General features: G+C 37.1%; 1 protein-coding gene across 5 annotated transcripts in view; it reads left to right on the top strand.

Annotated features, from left to right (window-relative positions):
• Positions 1–20,879, top strand: part of LAMP2 (lysosomal-associated membrane protein 2) — a 42,483-nt gene extending 21,604 nt beyond the window's left edge. For 2 of the 5 annotated variants that reach the window (XM_011977189.1, XM_011977186.1), the window contains exons 6-9: positions 617–739; positions 4,370–4,433; positions 5,170–5,334; positions 18,402–20,879. In XM_011977189.1, the coding sequence (XP_011832579.1) occupies positions 617–739; positions 4,370–4,433; positions 5,170–5,334; positions 18,402–18,544 (495 nt within the window). In that variant the 3' untranslated portion in view covers positions 18,545–20,879. Of the gene's footprint in view, positions 1–616; positions 740–4,369; positions 4,434–5,169; positions 5,335–7,819; positions 10,608–15,650; positions 16,173–18,401 lie in introns of those variants that run through there. The other 3 variants (XM_011977188.1, XM_011977190.1, XM_011977187.1) reach the window with 2 other exon arrangements.
• The last annotated feature ends 2,579 nt before the right edge of the window (positions 20,880–23,458 follow it).

The raw sequence follows: 23,458 nt of genomic DNA, 5'->3' as shown, positions 1-23,458 counted from the left end.
GTCACTTTCAGGTGTTGTGTTGGCCGGCAGAAAACCTAGCAGTTTAAAGTACTCTTTGGGGTTTAGATTCTATTTGCCATCAGTGGATCAGAGTACAAACAATTGGCCTTTATTTCGGTCAGTTTAAAATATAACTTCTTCACACTTTGATCTGAAATGCAGTGTAGGTTGGCGTACAGGAATGGCACAGCTATCCGTCTCTCCAGCTATTTGATGACTCGGATAGTGTAGATATGCTCAAGTACATGATGGCACTTCTAGTTGCAATGTTCCACTGAGGCTATAGAGGGAGGGAGTGCCAAGGAACAAATCCGATTTCCAGGATCCTGTGACTTAAACAAGCGAGACAGATGGCTCTTGTGCTCCATAAAAATGTGTGTTTTCATTTGGCTCATTACTGTAGAAGCTTTCCTCTTGTTTTTTTTTTTTTTAAGTCATCTGAGTCATAGCTTGAGGACCCACGCCAACTTTGTTTGAAAGTTAAGACACCATGAATTTAAGTATCCAGACAAAAGATTTTTTGTTCTACGCTGCAGTTGGTTTTGGTAGCATATAAGGCTTTGCTGGCCACTTTTGTAGCTAACCTGTACCTTTTCCCTTTTTTCTTCTCTTGAAGGTTGCTTCAGTTATTAACATCAACCCCAATACAACTCACTCCACAGGCAGCTGCCGTTCTCACACTGCTCTACTTAGGCTGAATAGCAGCACCATTAAGTATCTTGACTTTGTCTTTGCTGTGGTGAGTAACAGATTTTTCTAAAGTTAGGTTCATTCTCTTAGAAACACATCTGAAAGTCTAAATAATTGCATGGGGAGAGGGGGATATTTAGCTTTATTTTCCAGTTCTACAGTACTCAATTATAAAGTGTCGTCCATTCATCCCTCAGAGTCTGTGCAATGATCTGTGGACTGGACTCTTGCATTAATGTTCACCAAGAGTGGCCATTTTGCCATTATACAGACTCTAGGGTAGGAGCAAGAATTAACCCACATCAAAAAAAACACAATTGTCTAATCTATCCATATATAAGTAATTTCCATGAGAATTTTTTCTCTGTTATTAGTTAGGTGATGCTCATGTTTTTCTATGATACTATTTTAAGCCATTTGGAGGCTATATTATTTGTAATAGTGTCAGTAATAAAAATAGGTAACATTTATTGAGTACTATGTACAAAGCTCTTTGTAAGTGTGTATATGAATTCATTAAATCAGGACAATTTATAACGGCAGCATTCAGGTTTTTGTTGTTGATCAAGAGCTGAAACCTAAACAGAAGGTTTTGGGTTAAGCATACCTGTTCTACTTCTTGCTAGCATAAATTAATCATTGGGGACCTTTATTTCCACCTTCTCAGAAGCAATTATTATTCCCATAATTTCTTTGAGGGGATGTATGTGTGAACATGTTGTGGCAAATGAGACTGGTGGAATAGAAGATAGCTATAAGTGAGGGAAAATGTTGAACCACCAACTATTCTCAAACTAAAAATATTGTATAATTAGATAAAAACCAATTCTGCTTTTAAATCAGATTACTGTGTTTGGGGATGGGGAAATAATCTCAACATCTGATATATAAAAAGTAGGTATGTTGTTATTTCATATGTGAACTTGGTATTTTGAATCTAAAGCACATTTTTCTCTTTAGAATATATGCCGAGTAATTGAGGATTACATTAAATGCTTACATTTTGGAAAGGTTTATGAAAATCTTCCTTTTTCCAGCATTCAAATAATTCCTCTGTTAAGTACCATGTGACCGGTGAATTACTATTGAAAATATCTAATTAAACTTGTCCTCTCCATTATGGTAAAAGCAAGCCTCAGGCACATTCTCTTTTAAAGTTACCTCATAGGGGCTGTGGTCAATAAGAACGAGGAAAGTAGTGTTTTGGGTTTATTCCCTTTCAAGCGATTGAGTTTGATCTTTCTAGCTGTGGTAAACTCCTAAAAGGAACGTGATTTCTCTTGACTCTTATATGGCAATGTTTAGTATTTAAGAACTACAATATTTAAGTTACCCAGCAGGCTATTTTAAAATGTAATCCAAAATAGTGACATTTTAATCATGCTACAGGCACTCTGAAAAATCAGAGATACCTGCAATGTCCCCAGAGTTCAGTGGGACCCATTATTGCCTTCAACCCTGTCATGATAGATGCTCCTTAGGAGAATTTATAGAACTTGAGTGCGTTATGTGCAGGCTGCTTTGGTGGGTTATGAGGAAGAAAGCCAGTATTCTTAAAGTGCCCACAGTTTAGTCGTAATGGGAGAAATCTACAAATAATTACCATTTTTGTGAAAGGCCTACATGCCATGACAAGGCTTTTGAACTCGATTCTGTGGGCAGTAGAGTACTGTGGAAGGTGTATATGAAATGGGATGAGTGCCAGACCAGAGAATAGTACAAAGTGCTGCAGGAGAATGGAGGAGGGAGAGGTTAATTCTGGATGGAGGAGAGTCAGGAAGGTTTAATGGCAGAGATGGCATTTGAGCTGGGCCTTTGAGGATGGGTCAGATTTGTATATAGGGAGATAAGGAGAGTAAGTGGGAAAGTACAGGTTATCCCTGGATAAAGGGCATAATCAAGACCAGCTGGGAGAATGAGGAGTGTTATATGTTTAGTGAAAGTATGGAAAAGTCGTTGGGACAAATTGTGGAGTCTTGAATGCCAAGCTAAGATGTAGCCTAAGTTGAGGAGGGATGTGATGAAGGTGTGAAGTCCTCCTGTATGCTTCCTCCTGAAATTTCTCTCAAGTCTGTCCCCTAGCTTTTAATCCCCATTGCCTTTGCTCTGGGTCCAGTCCACATTACCTCTTGCCTGGACCATTCAAACAGCTCCTGCCTGATTGCTCCTCTTCCTCACCTTCTCCAATATTCTACATCAACGTAACCTTCCTAAAGTACATCTCTCCATCAATGTTTCTCTCTTTCTTTCCCTCCCCTCCCCTCCCCTCCCCGGACTCTCGCTCTGTTGCCCAGGCTGGAATGCAGTGGCAAGATCTTGGCTCACTGCAACCTCCGCCTCCTGGATTCAAGTGATTGTCCTGCCTCAGCTTCCCGAATAGCTGGGACTACAGGCACCTGCCACCACGCCTGGCTGATTTTTTTGTATTTTTAATAGAGATGGGGTTTCACCATGTTAGCCAGGATGGTCTCGATCTCCTGACCTTGTGATCTGCCCACCTCACAGTGTTTCTCTTTTGCCAACAAAGTAACATCTAAAGTCCATGGCTGGGTAGTTCAAGCCCTCTTTTCTCCCATGCAATGCAGCCTGCATTTTCAGCCTTCACTCCCTCTTTATGAACCTTATGTTTCCTTCAGTTCCTTCAGGGTGCTTCCCTCACCCTGTCCTCTATGCACTTCTTGTGAGGTAAGAGAACATAGTAATAATAATTACATAGACTCTGCAGCCATACTTTTTGAATTTAAATCCCAACTCACTGACTACTAACCATGTAGGTTTGGCGGAAGTTACCTAACATGTCTGTGCTTCGATTATTCCCAAAATGGGGATGATAACAGCACCTATTGCATAGGAGTGTTGTAATTACTCAGGGAAGCATCATATGTAAAGTTTTAAGAACAGTGCTGGGCACTTAGTAAGTGCTCAAATGCTAGCATAAAAATTTGAGATTATGCTTATTTTCTAACTACTGTTATTTATGCTGTTGCTCTCTCGAATACCCCTTTTCCTGCTTGTTTCCTAAGAGAATCCTGCCTGGTTCAAAATGCCCCATCACTAAGCTGGCATTACTTTTTCTCCTCCCTTAGTTGAAAGTGATTTCTCTCCTATTTTCATGACTTCTTACTTTCTTTTTTGTAATATGGTTATTTATGTGTTTACCTTGCCTTCCCTGGCATATTGCTAACAGGGTGAAGACGGGATCGAAGTGTGGTTCATTTTGGTAGCTCCTGCCGTACTCGCACTCTGAAATTATTAGAATGACTGGCTGATCAGATGAGTACTTCAGAAAGATAATAACAGTAAAAAGGAAAGATTAGGGCTGGAGGGGGCTGAAAGGCAGGGAGCCCACTTAAGAGGCTGCTATGATCCAGGCTGGAGGTGGTGAGGTCTCAGCAAGTGACGGGAGGAATAAAATTGAGGCCATAAATCTTCAAGTGTCTGAAGACTACAAGTGTCACATGACTACACCTGTGCTCCAAAAGTTGGAAAGAATATACAGAGGAAAGGGGTTTCTGTCAGATTATGAGTTCTCTTTTACTTACTTACAGTTTGTTCTACAGCATGGTTTCTTCTTCTGTGTAATAGTGTTAGATTGCTTTTCTTCTGTGGATATTAACTGTATCTGTTATCTGTAGACAGCTGTGATATGTTGATTAACTGGAAGCTCTTTTTCAAACAGAAAAATGAAAACCGATTTTATCTGAAGGAAGTGAACATCAGCATGTATTTGGTTAATGGCTCCGGTAAGCGAAGCATTGGCCTGGGGAAAAAGACTGTGGGTTACCCTGAAGGATTAGAAATTACAGTGGTCTTATTACCAAATTGCGCCTTATTTAATGAAACAGAAGATGCTATGTAAAAAGTGTGCCTTGATCATACCTTAAAATCAGTAACTTAGAACTATGATGTTCTGTCTTTTTCTGTATCCCATCTTTTCAAAGTATGGTAGGTAATAATTAAGGATGTAACTGATTTTTAGACTATAGAAACATCTATAGAAAGGTAAGGGAACCTAGTGATTGTAAGAATTGCTTTTTGTGGGTTGATCTTGTCCCCCAGGCTCCCATGCTTCACTGAAAAACCCTGAGGACTGTTCCTTTTTTTTTTTTTTTTTTTTTCTTTTTTTTGAGACAGGGTCTCACTCTGTGCCCAGGCTAGACTGCAGGGGCGTGACCACAGCTCAATCCCAGGTTCAAGCCAACCACCCACCTTAGCCTCCCAAGTAGCTGGGACTACAGCTGTGCACCATCATGCCCAGTTAATTTTTTTTTTTTTTTTTTTGGTTTTTTGTATTTTTTGTAGAGACAGGGTTTCGCCATGTTTCCCAGGCTGGTCTTGATCTCCTGGACTCACGTGCTCTGCCCACCTTGGCTTCCCAAAGTGCTGGAATTACAGGCGTGAGCCACTGTGCCTGGCCAACTTTCCCATTTTTGATGTTGATAGGATAAGAAGTTACTAACCTGTTTCTTTTCTTTGAAGTTTTCAGCATTGCAAATAACAATCTCAGCTACTGGGATGCCCCCCTGGGAAGTTCTTATATGTGCAACAAAGAGCAGACTGTTTCAGTGTCTGGAGCATTTCAGATAAATACCTTTGATCTAAGGGTTCAGCCTTTCAATGTGACACAAGGAAAGTATTCTACAGGTAAGAATCTAGCAAACTTCATTAATAATTTATGTTCTTATGTTGACTGATAGGTGGCTTTTCCTTTGAATCACAGACATTTAAACGTTGAAATAGAGGAATATGAATTCACCAGAGGTCTCATAGCCTTGAGCAAATTGTACACCTCTATATTTGGCTCATCATTTTGCTCAACCGAGATGTTTTTGTGATCTTAAAATCATTTGCAAAAAAGTTCTTAAAGCTAAAAACTGATAGAAGCTTTAAGTGAGCTTTATTTGAGGTATGGGTTTTAGTTTGTAGAGAAGATGGCACTTGGGAGTGGCAGCTTTGAGCATGTTGCATCTGCTTCCTGAGGCCGTCTTCTCACTGGAAACATTTTCATACCTGAATGAAAGCAGTTTGGTCTGATTTTGTTAAGACAAAAGATAAAAGAGTGGTAGCAAAACCTCAAATATCATGAACTATGTTTTTACAAGCCAAAACGATCTGGAGAGTTTTCAAAGCATGTGCCAGTGTGAATGAGGCTTTTTGAAGATCACTCAGGGCTAATGGTAGTATTTATTAGATTTTTAATGAAACCCTTGTGAAGGGTTCATTATAATGTGTTCATACGAATATGAAAGACATATTTGGCATTATAAGATTAAAATTTGCATGAAGAAAAAAAGCACGTAAAATTCTTTAATTGACTTGTCCTTTTAAGCCCATTACCTAAAATTGGGGGTTTGTGGATCACAACTCTGTTGAGCAGAGCTATTCCAGTCATCCACATACTTTTCAACCATTAATTCTATGGTTTGGAAGGAAATGTGGAAGCTGTGTTTAGAAGCGAATATACTGTGAGCCAGTCGACTGCTTTTGCAGTGGTGTTGAATACCTAGTCTGACTTGGTTAGGCCACAATAAATTGGGCTTTCCACCCTACCATTCTTGTGGTTAAAGACGTTAGTTACACTTTAAAAATATTTTCAAGTATTCATTTTCCCTTTTGCCTGTTTTGCTTATGCACTTCAATTATTTTGATCCTTTACTAGCTTTATTTTTGGACTTTTTATTTGGCTCCCCTTCATTACTCCCCTAATTTTAAGATCAGATTTGTGTTTACAGTTTACAATCATTTGCAGTATTAGTATCATCACTTCAAGACGGTTTATCTAGTCAACTGTAATAGAGATGAGCTATGCTCTTTCTCTCACTTTGAAACTTTGGTTTTTATGTACGTAGAATTAAAAATATCACCCAAAGAGATATACAACATTTAATACTGATATTGAATGTATAATCTATTCGTGGAACTAGGTTCCTGGCTGTGGGTACCTATAAATACAACACATAGGTAATATTTGACTGTAAGGGAAAGAAATAGAATTGCAATAAGGCAGAAGAGTGTTGATTGGATTTTACTGGATCAGACCACTTTCTAGAAATAGAAAAAAATAGCCCCTTTAGGCTGCCAACCCTGACCAGATAAGAAATGCAGTAAGCACACTCAAATTAGTAAGAGGTCCCAGTTTCTTGACTTTGCAGCCACTAAAATTGTATGTTCTAAGTCATGATCTGCAAACTTTAAAGTTCCAAACAGTAAGTGTTTTAGGCTTTGGGGCCATATGGTCTCTGTCACAACTATTCAACTCTGCTATTGTAGTACGAAAACAGCAACACATAAACAGATGATGGGCTGGGTTCCAATAAAACCTTATTTATGGACACTGGAATTTGAATTTTATATGCTCTCATGAGTCACAAAATATTTTTTTCAACCGTTTAAAAATGTAAAAGCCCTTTTTAGCTCTTGGACCAGATTTGGCCCATGGGCTACAGCTTGCTGACCCCTGACTCTAAAGGGACTCCAGAGCCAGCCTGGCTATTCTCATCACATGATACCTTCCTGATCCTGTTTCTACTTTCCCAAAAGACACTCATGCTACCACTGAGCGGCTAATCTGGCTATGTAAAAGTGAGCTAGATTAGCTCCCTTAATTTGTGATAAAGTAATACTCCTATTTTGGAAAGGACTTGGAATATAAACAAACATATACGTGTGTGTATATATGTATATGCAAACATATATATCATATATATAATGTGTGCATTATATATCATGTATATAATTGCATTATATATCATGTATATAATGTGTGCATTATATATATCATGTATATAATGTGTGCATTATATATCATGTGTAATGTGTGCATTATATATATCATGATATATATATTATGATATGAGCTGTGTTTATAGATGTAAATGAATATGCATGTATTCATATATATGAATATCTACATATATACACATAAACAAATGAAAGAACAAAGTCTTAGAATTTTAATTCTAGAACAGTTCTCCATTTTCTATAGCTTTATCATAAAAATATACCTGTCTTAGTTACTTGAAGTTGATCTTGTAAGAACATTTCTGACTTTTAAATCAACATCTTTTACTTTAGGACATTCTTTTGTGATTATACTCATTATTTGTTACACACTTTTTCTCACCTACAGCCCAAGAGTGTTCGCTGGATGATGACACCATTCTAATCCCAATTATAGTTGGTGCTGGTCTTTCAGGCTTGATTATCGTTATAGTGATTGCTTACGTAATTGGCAGAAGAAAAAGTTATGCTGGATATCAGACTCTGTAACACTAATCAATACGTGATCTCTGTTACAAAAGAAAAAAGCAAGTACAAGTTCCAACATGCAATACTGGTCAATTTAAGGTATATTTAGTTGCAGTCCGGCTCTTTAGAATGGGTGGTGTGGGGGATTTCAAACTTAAACAAAAAACTATCAACTACAAATTAGTTGCCTGACTTTGGTTTCTCCAACCAAGCAATTTAAAACTTATTTTTACACCAAAAGATGTGCAAAATCACTGAATTATAGGTTCTGTTTTACTGTCTTGAATTAGTATTTCAGTGTTTTCATTTTAGACATTTAGACTAAAAATACACAGTTTAGAAAAAACAATTTTTGAAAAAGAGATTTTTTTTTTTCCCTGCATGTAGTTGAGTTGGAACAACATGTTCTACAGTGGATTTGTACTTGCTCCTTTTGCTCTTTTTTTTGTGATTTTTGTTTGCAGGTTAACTTAGCTTCTTTGGCATTGCTGCATATTTGACCTATGAGAGATATACTAGTAGATTTGAACAAGGGCTGGTATTATGATGTTCTTAGCAATAAATGCTTTTCTAATGCTTTTTGAATATATTTGTATTTATGTGGCTGCAATGACAAAAGATACAAAAGCTTTTTAAAATTTAGAGTAGGTATTAATCTTATTGTTTAATCCTTTTTTAAAAAAACTGGATATTTCAATCTTTTAAATTGCAAGATACAAGACTATTCCAACAGGGCATTTCAATCCATTTTTTAGGTGCTTTAGAGATAATTGCTTGCCAGTGCCAATTGAGGGCATTAGTACTTTGTGCTCATAAATTGGCCTCTGTATGCAGTACTAAAATTAATGCAGATTTCTCTTTAGCCTTCCAATATCTCTTGTTGGTAGTGATGTATTTTATTATTTTCTTTTTCTTAAGAAATGCCAGTGTGTCCTAGAACCTAGATAACGAAGTGCACTTACACTTATAAAATAACTTGCATCTATGCTGGGCGTGGCAGCTCATGCCTGTAATCCCAGCACTTTGGGAGGCCGAGGCGGGTGGATCACTTGAGGCTACGAGTTTGAGACCAACCTGGCCAACATGGTGAAACCCCGTCTCTGTTAAAAATACAAAAAATTAGCTGGGCGTTGTGGCAGGTGCCCGTAATCCCAGCTACTTGGAAGGCTGAGGCAGGAAAATCGCTTGAACCCGGGAGGCAGAGGTTGCGGTGAGCTGAGATCGCACCATTGCACTCCAGCCTGGGCAACAAAAGCAAAACTCCGTCTCAAAAAAAAAAAGGCGAAAAAACAAAAACAAACAAACAAAAAAAAACTTGCATCTAACCCAAAAGTCTTGGTCTTCTCTTAATCCATTAAAAAGTTGTTCTTTGTTTCCAGCTTGCATTGATTGCTACAACAGTACTAATTTGGCTTTCACATTTAAATGGTTCTGTGCTAATCAAAACTTTCATTGTTATTATTCGTTATGGTAGAATCATTATTAATTCATGTGCTTTGTGTTCAGTTTTGTGCTCTGAGAGATGCACCAATTGTCAAATTACCGTGCACCACCTAATGTTTATAGGAGAAAGCAAAATACATCAGCTTGATAGTTAACACATCAAATATTTCTTGCTGCTTCTGGGAGAACTTCTTTGGTGTGTGTTGGAATGGCAGAGCAAATATTAAAATTGTTAATATGCAGCCATATATGGAAGGTTCTTTTGGTTTTTTGTTTTTTGGTTTTTTTGGTGGGGGAATTATGTGCCTCCCATTCACTAGAAAATGAGAAAATGTTTGGGTTCCAAAGTATTGATATTGAATGGATCAATACACACACACAGACATATATATATATATATATATATATATACATACACACACATATATAGGCAGTTGCATGCTAGCATGTGTATTTTTATAACAATATAACTGAGTTATATTGGAATTACAAATATTTTCTGTCACTTAAATTTGCCCTTTATTTAGCCTGAAAACCTTTGTGGCTCAAGATCAGATTCCTGACTAACCCCTGTCTTAGAGCTACAGCGAGCTGCATTACCAGCTTAAAACACTTCTTAAAGATTAAATATAGATGTGATTTTTCAAAATCATATTTTATTTAAACTGTGTTTTAGTGTAAAATTGTTAACCTTATAAGATGGATAATGCGTATAAGAATGTAGGCCTTAACTATTTCACGTGAGTCAAAACAAAGCAGCTTTAAAAAAATAATTGGAAGCACAAGTGTGTGGCACTGACTGAATGCTGTTAATATTTCTAAAAGTTTCTACATTCAGATTATATGCCTGATTCATAGTAAAATACCTCTAATAAACACTGTTTTATAGAAAACCTGACTTCAGTGAATATTTTTGTATTTTACACGGGCCAGTTTATACACTGCTATTTACACTATTATTTCCTATAGCTACGTGTTCTTTGTACCTGTTGTAGTTTTATTTGTATTACTGGATTCATACCTTGATGGTAACCCTCTATTTGGTTTTGGGTGTTTTTCATGTTTTAGCATTTGTGTAAAGAAACTGGTCCATGTAAATACTTTCCATGTTTTCTTCCTCAAATGTTTAAACCACTAGTTGATGTATGGTATCTTTAGATATTTGCCTGTCTGTTTACTCAAAATTGCTTCTAAAACAATAAAGATTCTTTTATTTCTTAAGGCAATTTGCTCACATTTTTTCCCGTTGGTTAAAGTCAAGATTTTGTATGCTACATAATGGCAGTTTCTTTCAAATGGAAAAACTTTGGAAATGTTTAGAAGTAGAACTAAATTATTTGCAAAATGTTCTGATGTTCTGTCTGTATATTACTATCTGGATAAATGGTCCCATACATAAGCCTCGACTGATGGTAGGCAGGCTACAGAATAAAATTCACTTGGGAAGCGTTTTATAAAATATAAAAATAGATTCCAGGCTCCATCCCTAGAGGATTTAACGTAGTAGGTCTAATGAGAGAGAGAGAGACAGAGAGTGTGTGTGTGTGTGTGTGTGTGCGCGCGTGTGTGCGTGTGTGTGTGTAAGCTCCCCTGCTGAACCTGATGCATAGTCAGTTAGGGAACCAGTGATCTAGAATAGTTATTTCATCATAAAAGCTTCAGAGTATCTCTCTGTACATTTTTCTCAGTTCCTAAGTTGAGGTTGATATTTAATATCTCTACATAGTAGCTTTACATTGCAGCCATACATATTGAGCTATTGATCTGAACCAACGTAGGATTGTGTCCAGTCTCTCTCTTACTTAGATCACCCTAAAATACTTGAGCCTTCCAGTTTCCATATACGAATAGTTTCCTAGTCACCTTACTATATCACATAAGAAAACTTAGCAATATAGGTGGTAACTTTTCTCTGAATTACCCAGTTAAGCCATGTGAACCCCAGTTAGTCATCACGGCTGCAAACTCTGCAGTTAACTACCATTGTCTTTGGCCAAGTTGTTTAACTTCTAGTGTCTCAATTTCTTCATCCAGTGGGTGGGGACTTTAAAATCCTGCTACTCATTTCTTTGAATGATAATTTGAATTTCAGAGGAATGCATCTTAGTATTTCATACATCTTAGTATTTTAGAAGGAATCTGATAGGAAGCTACTTGTTACGTATCAAGAACATACTATAAGTTCAGTGTAAAATGTACCGCTTAAGTTTCCTGCAGTCTTTCAGTAGGAATTCTTATAAGACTCAGACATTTTTAAGATTATAGTATTTCATCTGTTTATTTAGATAGATAATGTTAACTTGTCTTGGGCTCATCTTCCACCCATCTCCTTTTCTTTTACCCTGGTAGCTAACTTTCTGCGTTAATAATTACCATTTCTTGTCCTTGAAACTGGTATACATTTTCATGAATGATACTGAGTAGCTTCACGAATCTTTTCAGATGCATGTGATTTACTTAACACAGTTTGATTATAGATATAAAATGTATATAACAAATAAGATGTCACCTAAGAATGTGCTTCTTAATGTTGATTCTTCCAAAAAGAAGTTTTGATTCAATTGTTTTTTTGTTTGTTTGTTTTGTTTTGTTTTGTTTGAGATGGAGTCTCGCTCTATTGCCCTGGCTGGAGTGTGTGTAGTGGTGCGATCTCAGCTCACTGCAACCTCCGCCTCCCAGGTTCAAGCAATTCTTGTGCCTCAGCCTCCCAAATAGCTGGGATTACAGACAAGTGCCACCATACCTGGCTACCTTTTGTATTTTTTTAGTAGAGATGGGGTTTTGCCATGTTGGCTAGGCTGGTCTCGAATTCCTGACCTCAAGTGATCCGCCTGCCTCGGCCTCCTGAAGTGCTGGGATTATAGGCGTGAGCCACTGTGCCTGGCCTCAATTGGTTTTTAAGAGAAATTGTATTAGTTTTTGTTGTATACCTCAGCTTTCCAGTTCTTGTGTTGAAAATTATATTTGAAAAATGTCTGAACTGGTAGAAAATTGAAGATTAACAGCATTTTTAATATACATGAAACTTCTTATTGAAATTTTAGTGGCCATGGAACTTTTTAAACTTTAAAAGTCTTTATTGCTTCTGTGGCCATTAAATTCTTCTGCAAATACACTTTTCTTTTCCCCAGAAGCATTTTCAATATAGTGTTAAGTATACATTAGGCAAGTAGATCAGGTCAAAATGACTTATAGGATGAGATTTTCTTTTCTTCAGAATGTGATCCCATTAAAGTTACTGTTTTACCAAAATTTTTTCCATTAACTAAAGAATTTTTAAAGGTTGAATTCATACAATCAATAGTTATTATAAATTAATATTTCACATACTAATTGAGAGCATTTTAAGTAAGTGACAGTATCTAGAAAGATCTTTGTATTAGCGGAATTGCCTTTTTGAGCTACTCTGGGAATATTTGTCTTACATGAAAGCCTTATTGGCAGTATTTATGAAAGTCGTTTCAGTACTAGGTCAAATACCCAATTTGGGAAAGAGAGAACTATGAGTCTGTTGCCAGAATAAGAAATTAATCTACTAATGAATCTTTTAAAAACCAAGTTATATTAAACCCACGGCATAATACTTTATGGTACATGTCACCTAATAGTTTATGGGCTGGGTGGTAATTTGGGAAATTGTAGGGGAGGTGCTAACTGGGGACTCTTAACACCATCTATTCACAGGTCACATCTAGCAACCTCAGCTATCTGGATTCTTAACAGAACCAAGAAGCAAGTAAAAAAAATAATTGAACTGGCAGCCAAAGTCAATGTCAGAAAAGTTCATAAACTCCAGGGTTGCATTTTGTTCCTAGTTATTGCCCCAGAGGCTAGTAGGGGGTGGGTGGAAAGCTTGGCACATTTCTTGAATGCAAGCACAATCAGAATTGCCATGCAGCCTATTTGTCCTATCTTTGATACAATTCTAATAAGCTTAGTTACCTGATTTATCAGTCCCTAATAGACTACAAGCTAGGCAGAGAACTAGGGCAACAAGACACAGGAAATGGGAAATAGAAGTAGCAGTTAACATCCTTCCTGCAAGTGTATCCATCTGTATCATTCCTTCCTCCTCTCCAGTCTCAGAGTAGGTTTTCTTTTCCTGGTTAAACTGAGGCAAACAGTTATGTCATCAAGGCCCATTTATATCTCTTTTCCCATTACTGAGTGACCCCAGATTGTTATGTATTGAGTTCTTATGTCTTATGCTTTTGGAATCCCATTTCTCTTGCCTTGTAGGAGAACTTGTACCAAAGCATCTTCTGTCGATTGCTAGTGGCTCTTTCCCTCATCCTATTTAAGTTCTTCTAACCTGAAGCTATCCTTTCTTATCCCTATGTCCCCCTTCTAATTACCTCCCTTTTGTCCTGTCTTAATCATTCTAAACTTCTCAAAATGAGTATTGTATTCGTTACCCTGCCCAAGTTCTTGATGTCCTAACCAATCCCTTCCCATTCCCTCTTAAACCTGCAGCAATTCTACTCATATCTCCCACCCTTCATATTGCTAGAGGCAATGGACATGTTTCAAAGCTCTCTAATATTATTTGCTGTCTTTCCACCCTAATTGAAACTTTCCATCCTTGGCTTCTCTGGTGCCATTTTCTACCTGCCCTTTTACATCTTTTTCCTACTCCATTGTCTATTCCACAGGTATTGGTGTTCCCAAGGGTTTTTGTCTCTGGTCCTCTTTTTATTCTACTTCCCCTTACTGAGAAATGTTCTTGCCCCATGTTTTAACTACCACTTAGGTTCATATAGCCACTTGGTTACGACATAGTCTTTTTTTTTTTTTTTTTTTTTTTGAGATGGGTTCTCGATATGTTGCCCAGGCTGGTCTTAAACTCCTGGGCTCAAACAATTCTCCCATCTCAGCTTCGCAAGTAGCTAGGACTGTAGGTGTAAGCCACCGTGCTCAACTAAGGTCACGGGTATCTTAAACTCACATATCCAAAACTGAGCATCTCTCTCTTCCACGTATCCTTTTCGCCCCCTGTTCCATATAACTACAAAAAACTGAAATGCATATATTCTTCCTCTTTTATAGACTAGCACCAGCATCTACATAATCAGTCAAGTGTGGAATTGGAAACCATTCTATTATCTCCTCCTCCTACATCCCCTACATCCATTTGGCCAATTTTGCCTTCTAATTTGATCTCCAGTCTGTACCTTCTGCTTTTCTTCTGCACTTCATTAATCCAGCTCAGGACAATATTATTGGTTACCTGGACTCTAGTGATAGACATGCCCCCTACTTTACTACCTCCATCTGCCATAACTTCTGAAATGAAATCCTGCTTAATATCCTGCTGCTGAATTTTTTTTTTTTTCATCAGGATAAGGCCAAACTACCTAAGAGCATATAGGACCTTTGTGACCTGGGTCCCTGTACACTTTTTCTGCCTTCTGTCCAGCCAAAATACCTTTGATCCATTGTTCTAGCTATGCCAACCTGCTTGCGTTTCCCTTGAAGTGCTGTGTCTTTTTACTCTCCATATTTTTGTCTGTGCTATTTCTTATACCTGGAATGCCCTTCCCCCATTACTTGCATCGTTAATTCCTATTCATCCTTAAAACCTCAGCTGAAGTGTCACCTTTTCAAAGTGTGTCTTATGTAATAAGGCTGAGCTTGAGTGTGCCTCTGAAATTTTTCCATGGCACTTTGTGTTGCCTGCTCCTACCACAACACATTTTGAAATTACAACCACTGATTTTTCTTGTCTGATTCTCACACTAGGACTGAGCATCTTGAGGCAAACAGTTATGTCATCAGGGCCCGCTTATGTCTCTTTTCCCATTAGTAAATGACCCCAGATTGTAATGTATTGAGTTCTTATGTCTGCTTTGTATAGTTGTTCATTCAGTGAGTTAATATTTAACAATCTGCAATATTTGAAGCACTGTGCTTCTTCGACATCATAACAGTTTGCCTCTGAAAGCTCACGGCCTGATCATCAAGGCAAGGCTAATTATATTTGTTCATTATGTTCTGTTTAAGAAATCTGGGAAGTATGTGACCATGTTGTACATTTTTCATCCAAAATGAGTGCATTTTTACTTGGTACTTAAAAGTGTATTATTTGGTTATTTGGGAAATCAGTTTTGTGGAACATCTCATTTGCTGATAATGAATGCCAATGACTTGTTACCTTGGTATAAAAAAAAACAAAATATGTGTGTTAGGAAGTACTGTCATTTTACCCAAAATACACAGATTTGAAAGTTTGTCACTGTTTCTGTTCTCAATTGTCCTTTCTCCACATCTAGCTCAAGACTGCAGTGCAGATGACGACAACTTCCTTGTGCCCATAGCAGTGGGAGCAGCCTTGGCAGGAGTACTTATTCTAGTGTTGCTGGCTTATTTTATTGGTCTCAAGCGCCATCATGCTGGATATGAGCAATTTTAGAATCTGCAACCTGATTGATTATATAAAAATACATGCAAATAACAAGGTTTTTCTTACCTCTCAGTTGTTGAAACACTTTACTTCTTAAAATTGATATGTTGAAACTTTAATTATTTTATCAATCCCAGCATTTTGATATCAGTCTTTATTAATAAAACCTGTTCTCTTTAATCAGCTTACAATCCAAAGTGTCATATTTACTGGTCCTGGAGACAAACTTGTTCAAAGGAACATCGATGTGCAATGTTTTAAAGTCTATCTTAAGAAGCCTTGGCCAAATTTTGATCCTAACTTTGAAGTATGCATTGAACTTATTAACATGGCCATTATAAGAATAAAATATATAGTTGTGTCTTAATGGAATTAATAAATATCATTTCACGACTGGTATTCTGTTTCAGTGTATAAGGACTATAGTGATTTAAACTCATCAATGTGCCTTTGTATAAAGTTCATTAAATAAATGTTGATGTGGTATAAATGCCCATCAGATGTGCTTAAACTTGGTTTTCAGTTGAATAAAGTAGAGAATGTCCTCAGGACCATCAGCATTTTAAAGGTTATGTGACTTCTGCTGATTTCTCTGAGTTTAAGTTAAGCATGAAGTTAGTACCTCAGGCTTGTGATTTTTTCCCTAGGGATGATACAGACCCAAGAGGCTACAACAGAACTTAAACTGGCTTCATAATTAGAGTTTTTAAGAGAATTGTTTGTTTTTCAGCAATATAGACTGAAAAGATTCAAGCATATTTAACCACTTGCTTTTTTGTTTCTTGTTTTGTTCTTCTTTGGATGCCTGATTAGTAGTGAAAGATAGAAATATTCTATGAACTAATTAGGACAGATTGTGTTGTGTTTCTCTACCTCATCTTGTTGATCTCTGGAGCATTAAAATCTATTTAGTGTTGTCATCAGAGTGGTACTTATGAAATGTAAGCTAACAGCAATCTCAGAAGGGAGGCAGTGAAGCAATAGCAACTAGGCTCTTGTTTCTTCAAGATGGCCCCTGTGGGACAGTGCATAGATAGGGTTGTAAAGAGAAGCTGTTGGCATTAAAATGAACTAGATAATCAGCCCTTGTTGAAGCATATTCCGTGGTATAAGAGTAGCACAGATATGAAACATAGATAAAGAAGGAAGATTAATAGACTAGAAGACTTTCGCGTTGAAGTATTATTAACCCATTGTATGTATATATGGGCATGATCAGAGTTTCTATAACTTCTATACAGTGTATCTTGTTACCCAGCTCTCAGTCTTTGAGATCTTTCAGTAAAATATAGTAAGTTCTTCCAACATAGGCTAATGTGTGGTTACTGAAATGAGTGTTATGTACTCAGAACCGTAGCAACATTTTTATGAATGGCAAAAGTACAAGAGGAGGAAAAGTTAAAATTAGAAGAAAAGTACAAGTCATTGCTTAATCATAAATCACACCAGATAACACATTTTGTTAATTTCATTAGCTATTACTGGAAATGACCTTAACGATTATTTACAGAAAGGGGAGTGAAATTCATTGAGGTTCCATATCAAGTGGGCAACAAAACTATTGTTAGCATTTTGATAAAAATTGCCCCTAATGAAATCTAGTCACTCAACAGTAAAACAACAGCTGGTTTACACTTGAAATTATGAGATCAGAATTGGGCACTTTGGGCTTCCATACTATGTTTTGCTTAAGTTTTTTTTTTTTATACTAATATGGACTTTTTCAATAGTAATATACCAAAACACTCCTATTTTAATCTCTGTTTGCTACTTCAAAACCTAATCCTTCTCAGATGGGACCATGAGCATAAGAGGAAAAGAGACGAGAAGGAACACTTGTTGACCTCCTGATGTGTATCAGGTGCTTTAGAAATAAAATTGTATTTAATCCTCAATTTCCTTATGGGTATTATCCCCCTCTTACAGATGAGGAAAGTGAGGCCCAGTTTGAATAACTTGCCCAAGGTCCTTTGGCTAGTACTGGAAGGAGTCAAGATTTAAACTCAGTTCTGTCTGAATCCAGAGCTCAAAATCTACATTGCACATGTTGCTTTCCTGGTGGTTCGGTGAAATGGACTGCAATGAATTAAATACTGCTGTTATTCTTCCAGGCCACTGCTCAGCTAAAAGTAATTGTGTATAACCTGATAGTTACCTAATGCCTATGCAAAAAAAAAGTATATACTGCATTCTTGATCCTAAGTCTTTTTTAACTTATATTTTATTACTTATACAGAATTCTTATTTATACTTTAGTTATAGGTATAACAAAGGAGAAAGAGAGTAGGGAAATACACAGGCAGTGGTTTTAAGTGAAGATGATGGCTCCTTAACCCAGTGTCATTAGATAATCAAACCTAAAGTCTTCCCATATTAGGCAAGCACAATTCTCTATTTTGAGCCCTTCCTATTCTTCCCTTACCTTCTGCTTTTTGTACTGAGGAATTTCGTGTGCTTTTAAATAAAGCGATAATGAGATATTGAGCAAATAAAATAGAGGTAATGCTATAAAAGACTAAGCTATGTACACTTTAAAAATGCTTGTTTCTCGCATGCTTTTTACTGCTTAATTGCATTCTTTACTAATTTCCTTTCCTTGCTGTCTGTTCTTTTCTAACAGCTGAAGAATGTTCTGCTGACTCTGACCTCAACTTTCTTATTCCTGTTGCAGTGGGTGTGGCCTTGGGCTTCCTTATAATTGTTGTCTTTATCTCTTATATGATTGGAAGAAGGAAAAGTCGTACTGGTTATCAGTCTGTGTAATCAATTAAATCTAGTGGGGGTTTTTTTGTTTTGTTTTGTTTTCAGTTAGAAGTTACGTTTCCATTGGCTAAAAGCCAGGACATGCTGTGCAATAGATTGTTTAAGATATGCAGACAAACTTAAGTGAGTTGCTAGCTAACTTGGGCATGAGTACACTTATTTAAGACAAAATATATTAGGACCAATTTTTTTGTTTTTTTTTCTTCCTTTGTTAAAGTATAATTAAAAGAAAAATTGTGGCTTAGAATTTTTTAAGTAAGTAATGATTTTAAGCCCCTGGATCCAATTATGAAAGCATTTTTACTGATGTGTAATTTTATATGTTACAGTTACTTATATTTTACTACTTTGATGTTATTTGCAAAATCAAAGGTGTTAAAGAATTTAACTTGCTTCAGGAAATAAATTCAAGAACATAATGGATTCATTTTCATTAGTGGCAGAAACTAAATTTGGTTCATGATAAGACTTCCTTTCCCCACCTCCTGATCAGCATTATTTAAATCTGTATTTTTTTGGTTAAGAAAGAAATGGTTTCATGATATCGTATTTAATAGCAAAAGTTTGGCTGTTTTCTTCATCACTGTTAATAGCTACTATATTTTAACAAGGAAATTTCTTTCTTTTTTTTTTCTGGAGTTTGGAATATACTGATTATCTCAGACTTGACATTTATACTGAAGGATGAAGTAAGACCTTCAGCTTTTTTTAAAACGTGTTGATTTGGAACACCTGTATGGGTTATGGTTTATTAAGGTTGTGGTTTAGAAAGTTTTTTCCCTCAGAGCCTTAACTTGTTAAGAAGGTTCATTTATCCTGCACTGAAAACAAAAACTCTATATACTTTGTTTGTGTGCCTCCTGCACTCTCCCATTCCCTACATGAATATGCTCTAGTTGATATTTTTAATATGTTGATTTCTTTTTTCTCACAGCAACAAGTGCTTACTCTAGAGGTTAGTGGGCCCTGATATGTCATCAGTCAGATGCCTGCCTAGCCAAAGCTGGACCAAGATTATTCTGTACATTTGTTGATCTTGATGTAGACTTATATCCCTGTAGGGACCGCTAATGGCTCTGGCTTCTGGAGTAAGGTACTAGAGACCGCTCATCCCCGTGTCTGCTTGATTGGTTCAGCTGTTCAATTGCCCTTTTATTTGGAAGCACAGTGTTGAAGTTGTCTGGGGTTCAAATGGCTGCTTTGTACACCTGTCATTAGTGTAAGGCAGATGTTTATTTTATCAAGCTATTTTATCTCTATATTTAACTAAAAACAAAAGTTCCCAAAGATCTGCCTTCACTTCAGAAAATATTTTTTGGATTAAAAAAATTAAGCCAAAACCTTAAATAAAGTTGGTTATTCAATCCAAGGATTAAGTCCCAATCTACCTCTCAGCACAATGCAGAAGCTCACCACTGTATTGCTGCCATTAACTCATGCCAGAACCCTTTGCCAATAACTGGAATTACAAAATTTTCTTAAAGAAAATTTATCAAGGTCTTTCTTTACTGCCTTCTCTATATGTACATCTCAAAAACATGTACATCTCAAAAACTGGAGTAGAAAGTTAGATTGCTCAATTACAACTCCTCTAGAACTCTATAGCTCTGACATGCAGATTCACACTCTCCTCTATTTGCTAAGTATGTAAAGAATGTTTTCTTTTAAAGTGTTCTCTTTTGAGAACAACTGCTCATTTGTTGTAAAAGCATTTGGTTAAATTGATGGCATCATAAAAAACAGTGACTTCATTTCAATACATATTTTTGAGATGATTGTCTAGAAGCCAGATTAATTAAATCCAGCTTGTGACCTTGCTAAGCATATAAATTGGAAATTCAGATACATTCAAAATTATGGGTTCATTTAAAAGTGTTCTACCTTTTGGGTATGAGACTAATATCACTAATTCCTCAATAGTTATCGTGGCTCTATCTTAATTAATTAGAAAATATGTGTGTTTAATTCTTTGAGAATTAAAATACAGAATATGAACAGAGGGTTAAAAACTGCTTCAACTCCAGTAAGATAAAGGAAGCTGAAAATCTATGAGCTGAGTGTTTAATTAGCTTTGCCTACTGGGTTCATTTTTATGTCAATACAACAGTGGATCAGACAGTACGACTTTGAACTGGTGAATGTAAAGAATTGTTTTTCACCTAAGCTGCTTTGGAAGAACTGATGCTTGCTGCTAACTAAAGTTTTGGATGTATCAATTTAGAGAACCAATTACTACCTGCAAAATAAAGCATACTGTGGTACTTCTGTTTGATCTAGTATGTGTGATTTTAGATTGATGAATTAAAAATTAATAAAGATCATACATTTCATGCCACTATGGATAACCTCATTTTTATTCTATATGCTCAGCCTTAAGAGCTTAGAGTTAATTGTATAACCTAAGTTCCTTAAATTCTAGTCTCTTGGATTGTCAACAGGAATCATAGGATCTCATGGATCTGCAACTTAACCAAGTCCTGTCATTAGGAAGGCGCTAGTACAGAACCTTTAGTACAGACACCTCAAATAGGGGGACCTACAGAGTCATGGAAATTGCAAGAAAACATCAAAAACAAAATACGGAAATCTAACAAATGTAAGAACATCTTAACAAATGTACTTTCAGCGTATGTCTGTCTGCATTGATGAACTGTACTCATTGTTGAAGTTCATTTCATTCTGAGTGAGAGATACCTCAGGAATGTGGCGGGGCAAGGGGAGGAGCTATCCATTTTCTGAATTTCCTTTAAATTCCTTACAATCCAATCTAATGCTCAAATTTTATATTATTGGATAAAACGACAACACATACATAAACATACTCATTTTTACATAAGAGGTATTTTTGGTGGGAGAAGGAATTAGACATTGGCTCCCTCCATAGTTCCAGAATAATAGGGTTTCATTTTCTGAAAGACGTTTAATAGCTTGTAATTAAGTCAAAAAAATGGCTTTCATAACTGCCACCTCACGAGGCCTCTGAAAGAAGCACTTTAAGTTGACTGATCATCAGGAAGAGTGGTTCCATATATGTTGCTGTGAGGGTTACAGTGTATCTAGAAAGTCAATTTGGAGGGTCATCTTTTTAGGTTCAATGCGTTTACTTTTTGAATGCCAGAACTGCCTTTAGAATTCTGATGAAATGTGTTTCCTTTGTTTTTGCTGTCTGCATGTATTTTGATAGCAGTGTAAGTTTGGGTCCCTTTAATTTCAAGAGGTATGCATAATGAATGTGAGAAATCTTGACATACAATGCATCTTTAGTAGGAAAAAGCCATAATTTTATTGAGCAGTTACAGTGCTGTGCACTTTAAACACGTTGTTTCATTTAATATACCAACTGTCTGAGGTTGGGGGTATCATTTCCAGTTTACAGATGAGATAACTGAGGCTCGAGTTGGTTGCTTAACCAAAGTCACACAGGATTAAGTGGCAAAATGGATATTTGAGCCCAGTTCTGTTTGCCCCCCAAAGAACATGCAGTTAACCACTATACATCCTGCCTTTTGCAGAAACAATAGATTTTTTAAAGCACATGCCTTACATTAAATGATTACAGAAATCTGACCTCTGTACTCTTCTATCTTGTATGTAGTTGCCTTATAAATATTCTTCAATATTCTTAAAATAACTTGAATTTTATCCAGCCCACTTGTGGGGCAGATGGATGTTGTGGCAGCATGCCTTTTGGAAGATCAAAACCAAGCCCAGTTTGCACTGTACCTCATCAGTAATATTAAGCCCTGAATGTCACTTTTTTTCAGGGTAGCCTCATCTGGTTATTCTGATCACATATCATTGTCATTCTGCCCTCAAACTCTTGTGCATCATGAATCATTTTGACTATGCGTTAGTGTCTTTAAGAAACTAAATGGAACTGTCTCTCTCTTCTCACTTTCCTTAATAGCATTCATACCCCTTCCCCTCGTCCCTCAGCTTTAAGTGCAGTGTAGCCATGACACTCAACTGTCTTTGCCAGGTGGTTCTGAACCCTATTAATACACAGTTCCTATTCCCAAATCTAAGGCCTTTTGGGAAGGGTTTCAACAATTTTTATTTTATTTTTATTTTTATTTTTTTTTTTTTTGAGACAGAGTCTCACTCTGTTGAACAGGCTGGAGTGCAGGGGCACGATCTCGGCTCACTGCAACCTCTGCCTCCTGGGTTCAAGCGACTGTCATACCTCAGCCCTCCGAGTAGCTCCCAAGTAGCTGGGATAGCCACCACGCCCAGCTAATTTTTGTATTTTTAGTAGAGACGGTTTCACCGTGTTGGCCAGGCTGGCCTCGAACTCCCGACCTCAGGTGATCCACCTGCCTTGGCCTCCCAAAGTGCTGGGATTACAGGCGTGAGCCACTGTTTGCACAGTCGATTTCAAGAAATCTTTACCTGCAGTTTCCAGCCATAATCTGGGGCAGCCCCATGCCCCTCCCTCCTCATCTACTACTTTCCTGTATTCAGGTCAGCCATATTGACCCCCTTGCTACACCTGGCTAATTTTTGTTTATTTTTGTATCTTTAGTAGAGACAAGATTTCACCATGTTGGCCAGGCTGCTCTTGAACTCCTGACCTCAAGTGATCTGCCTGCCTCAGCCTCCCAAAGTGCTGGGATTATAGGCGTGAGCCACCATACCTGGCCAATGTCAGCTTTTTATTTATATCAATCTGGACTTCTTCCTAAAGATGACAGATGTCAGCTGTTTAGATGAGATCATAGAAAGAGGAAGTGGAGAGAGAAAATAAGGCTGAGGTAAAACCTTAAGGAACAGAAATCTACTTAGACTGGGTTAAAAAGAAAAAAAGAGGCCGGGCGCAGTGGCTCACTCCTGTAATCCCAGCACTTTGGGAGGCCGAGGCGGGCGGATCATAAGGTCAGGAGAGCGAGACCATCCTGGCTAACACGGTGAAACCCT

The sequence above is a fragment of the Mandrillus leucophaeus genome, unplaced genomic scaffold, assembly GCF_000951045.1.
Source record: "Mandrillus leucophaeus isolate KB7577 unplaced genomic scaffold, Mleu.le_1.0 Scaffold174, whole genome shotgun sequence".
Classification (NCBI taxonomy): domain Eukaryota; kingdom Metazoa; phylum Chordata; class Mammalia; order Primates; family Cercopithecidae; genus Mandrillus; species Mandrillus leucophaeus.
The sequence above is the reverse complement of the archived record's forward strand: the minus strand, read 5'-3'. Positions and strand labels throughout refer to the sequence as shown.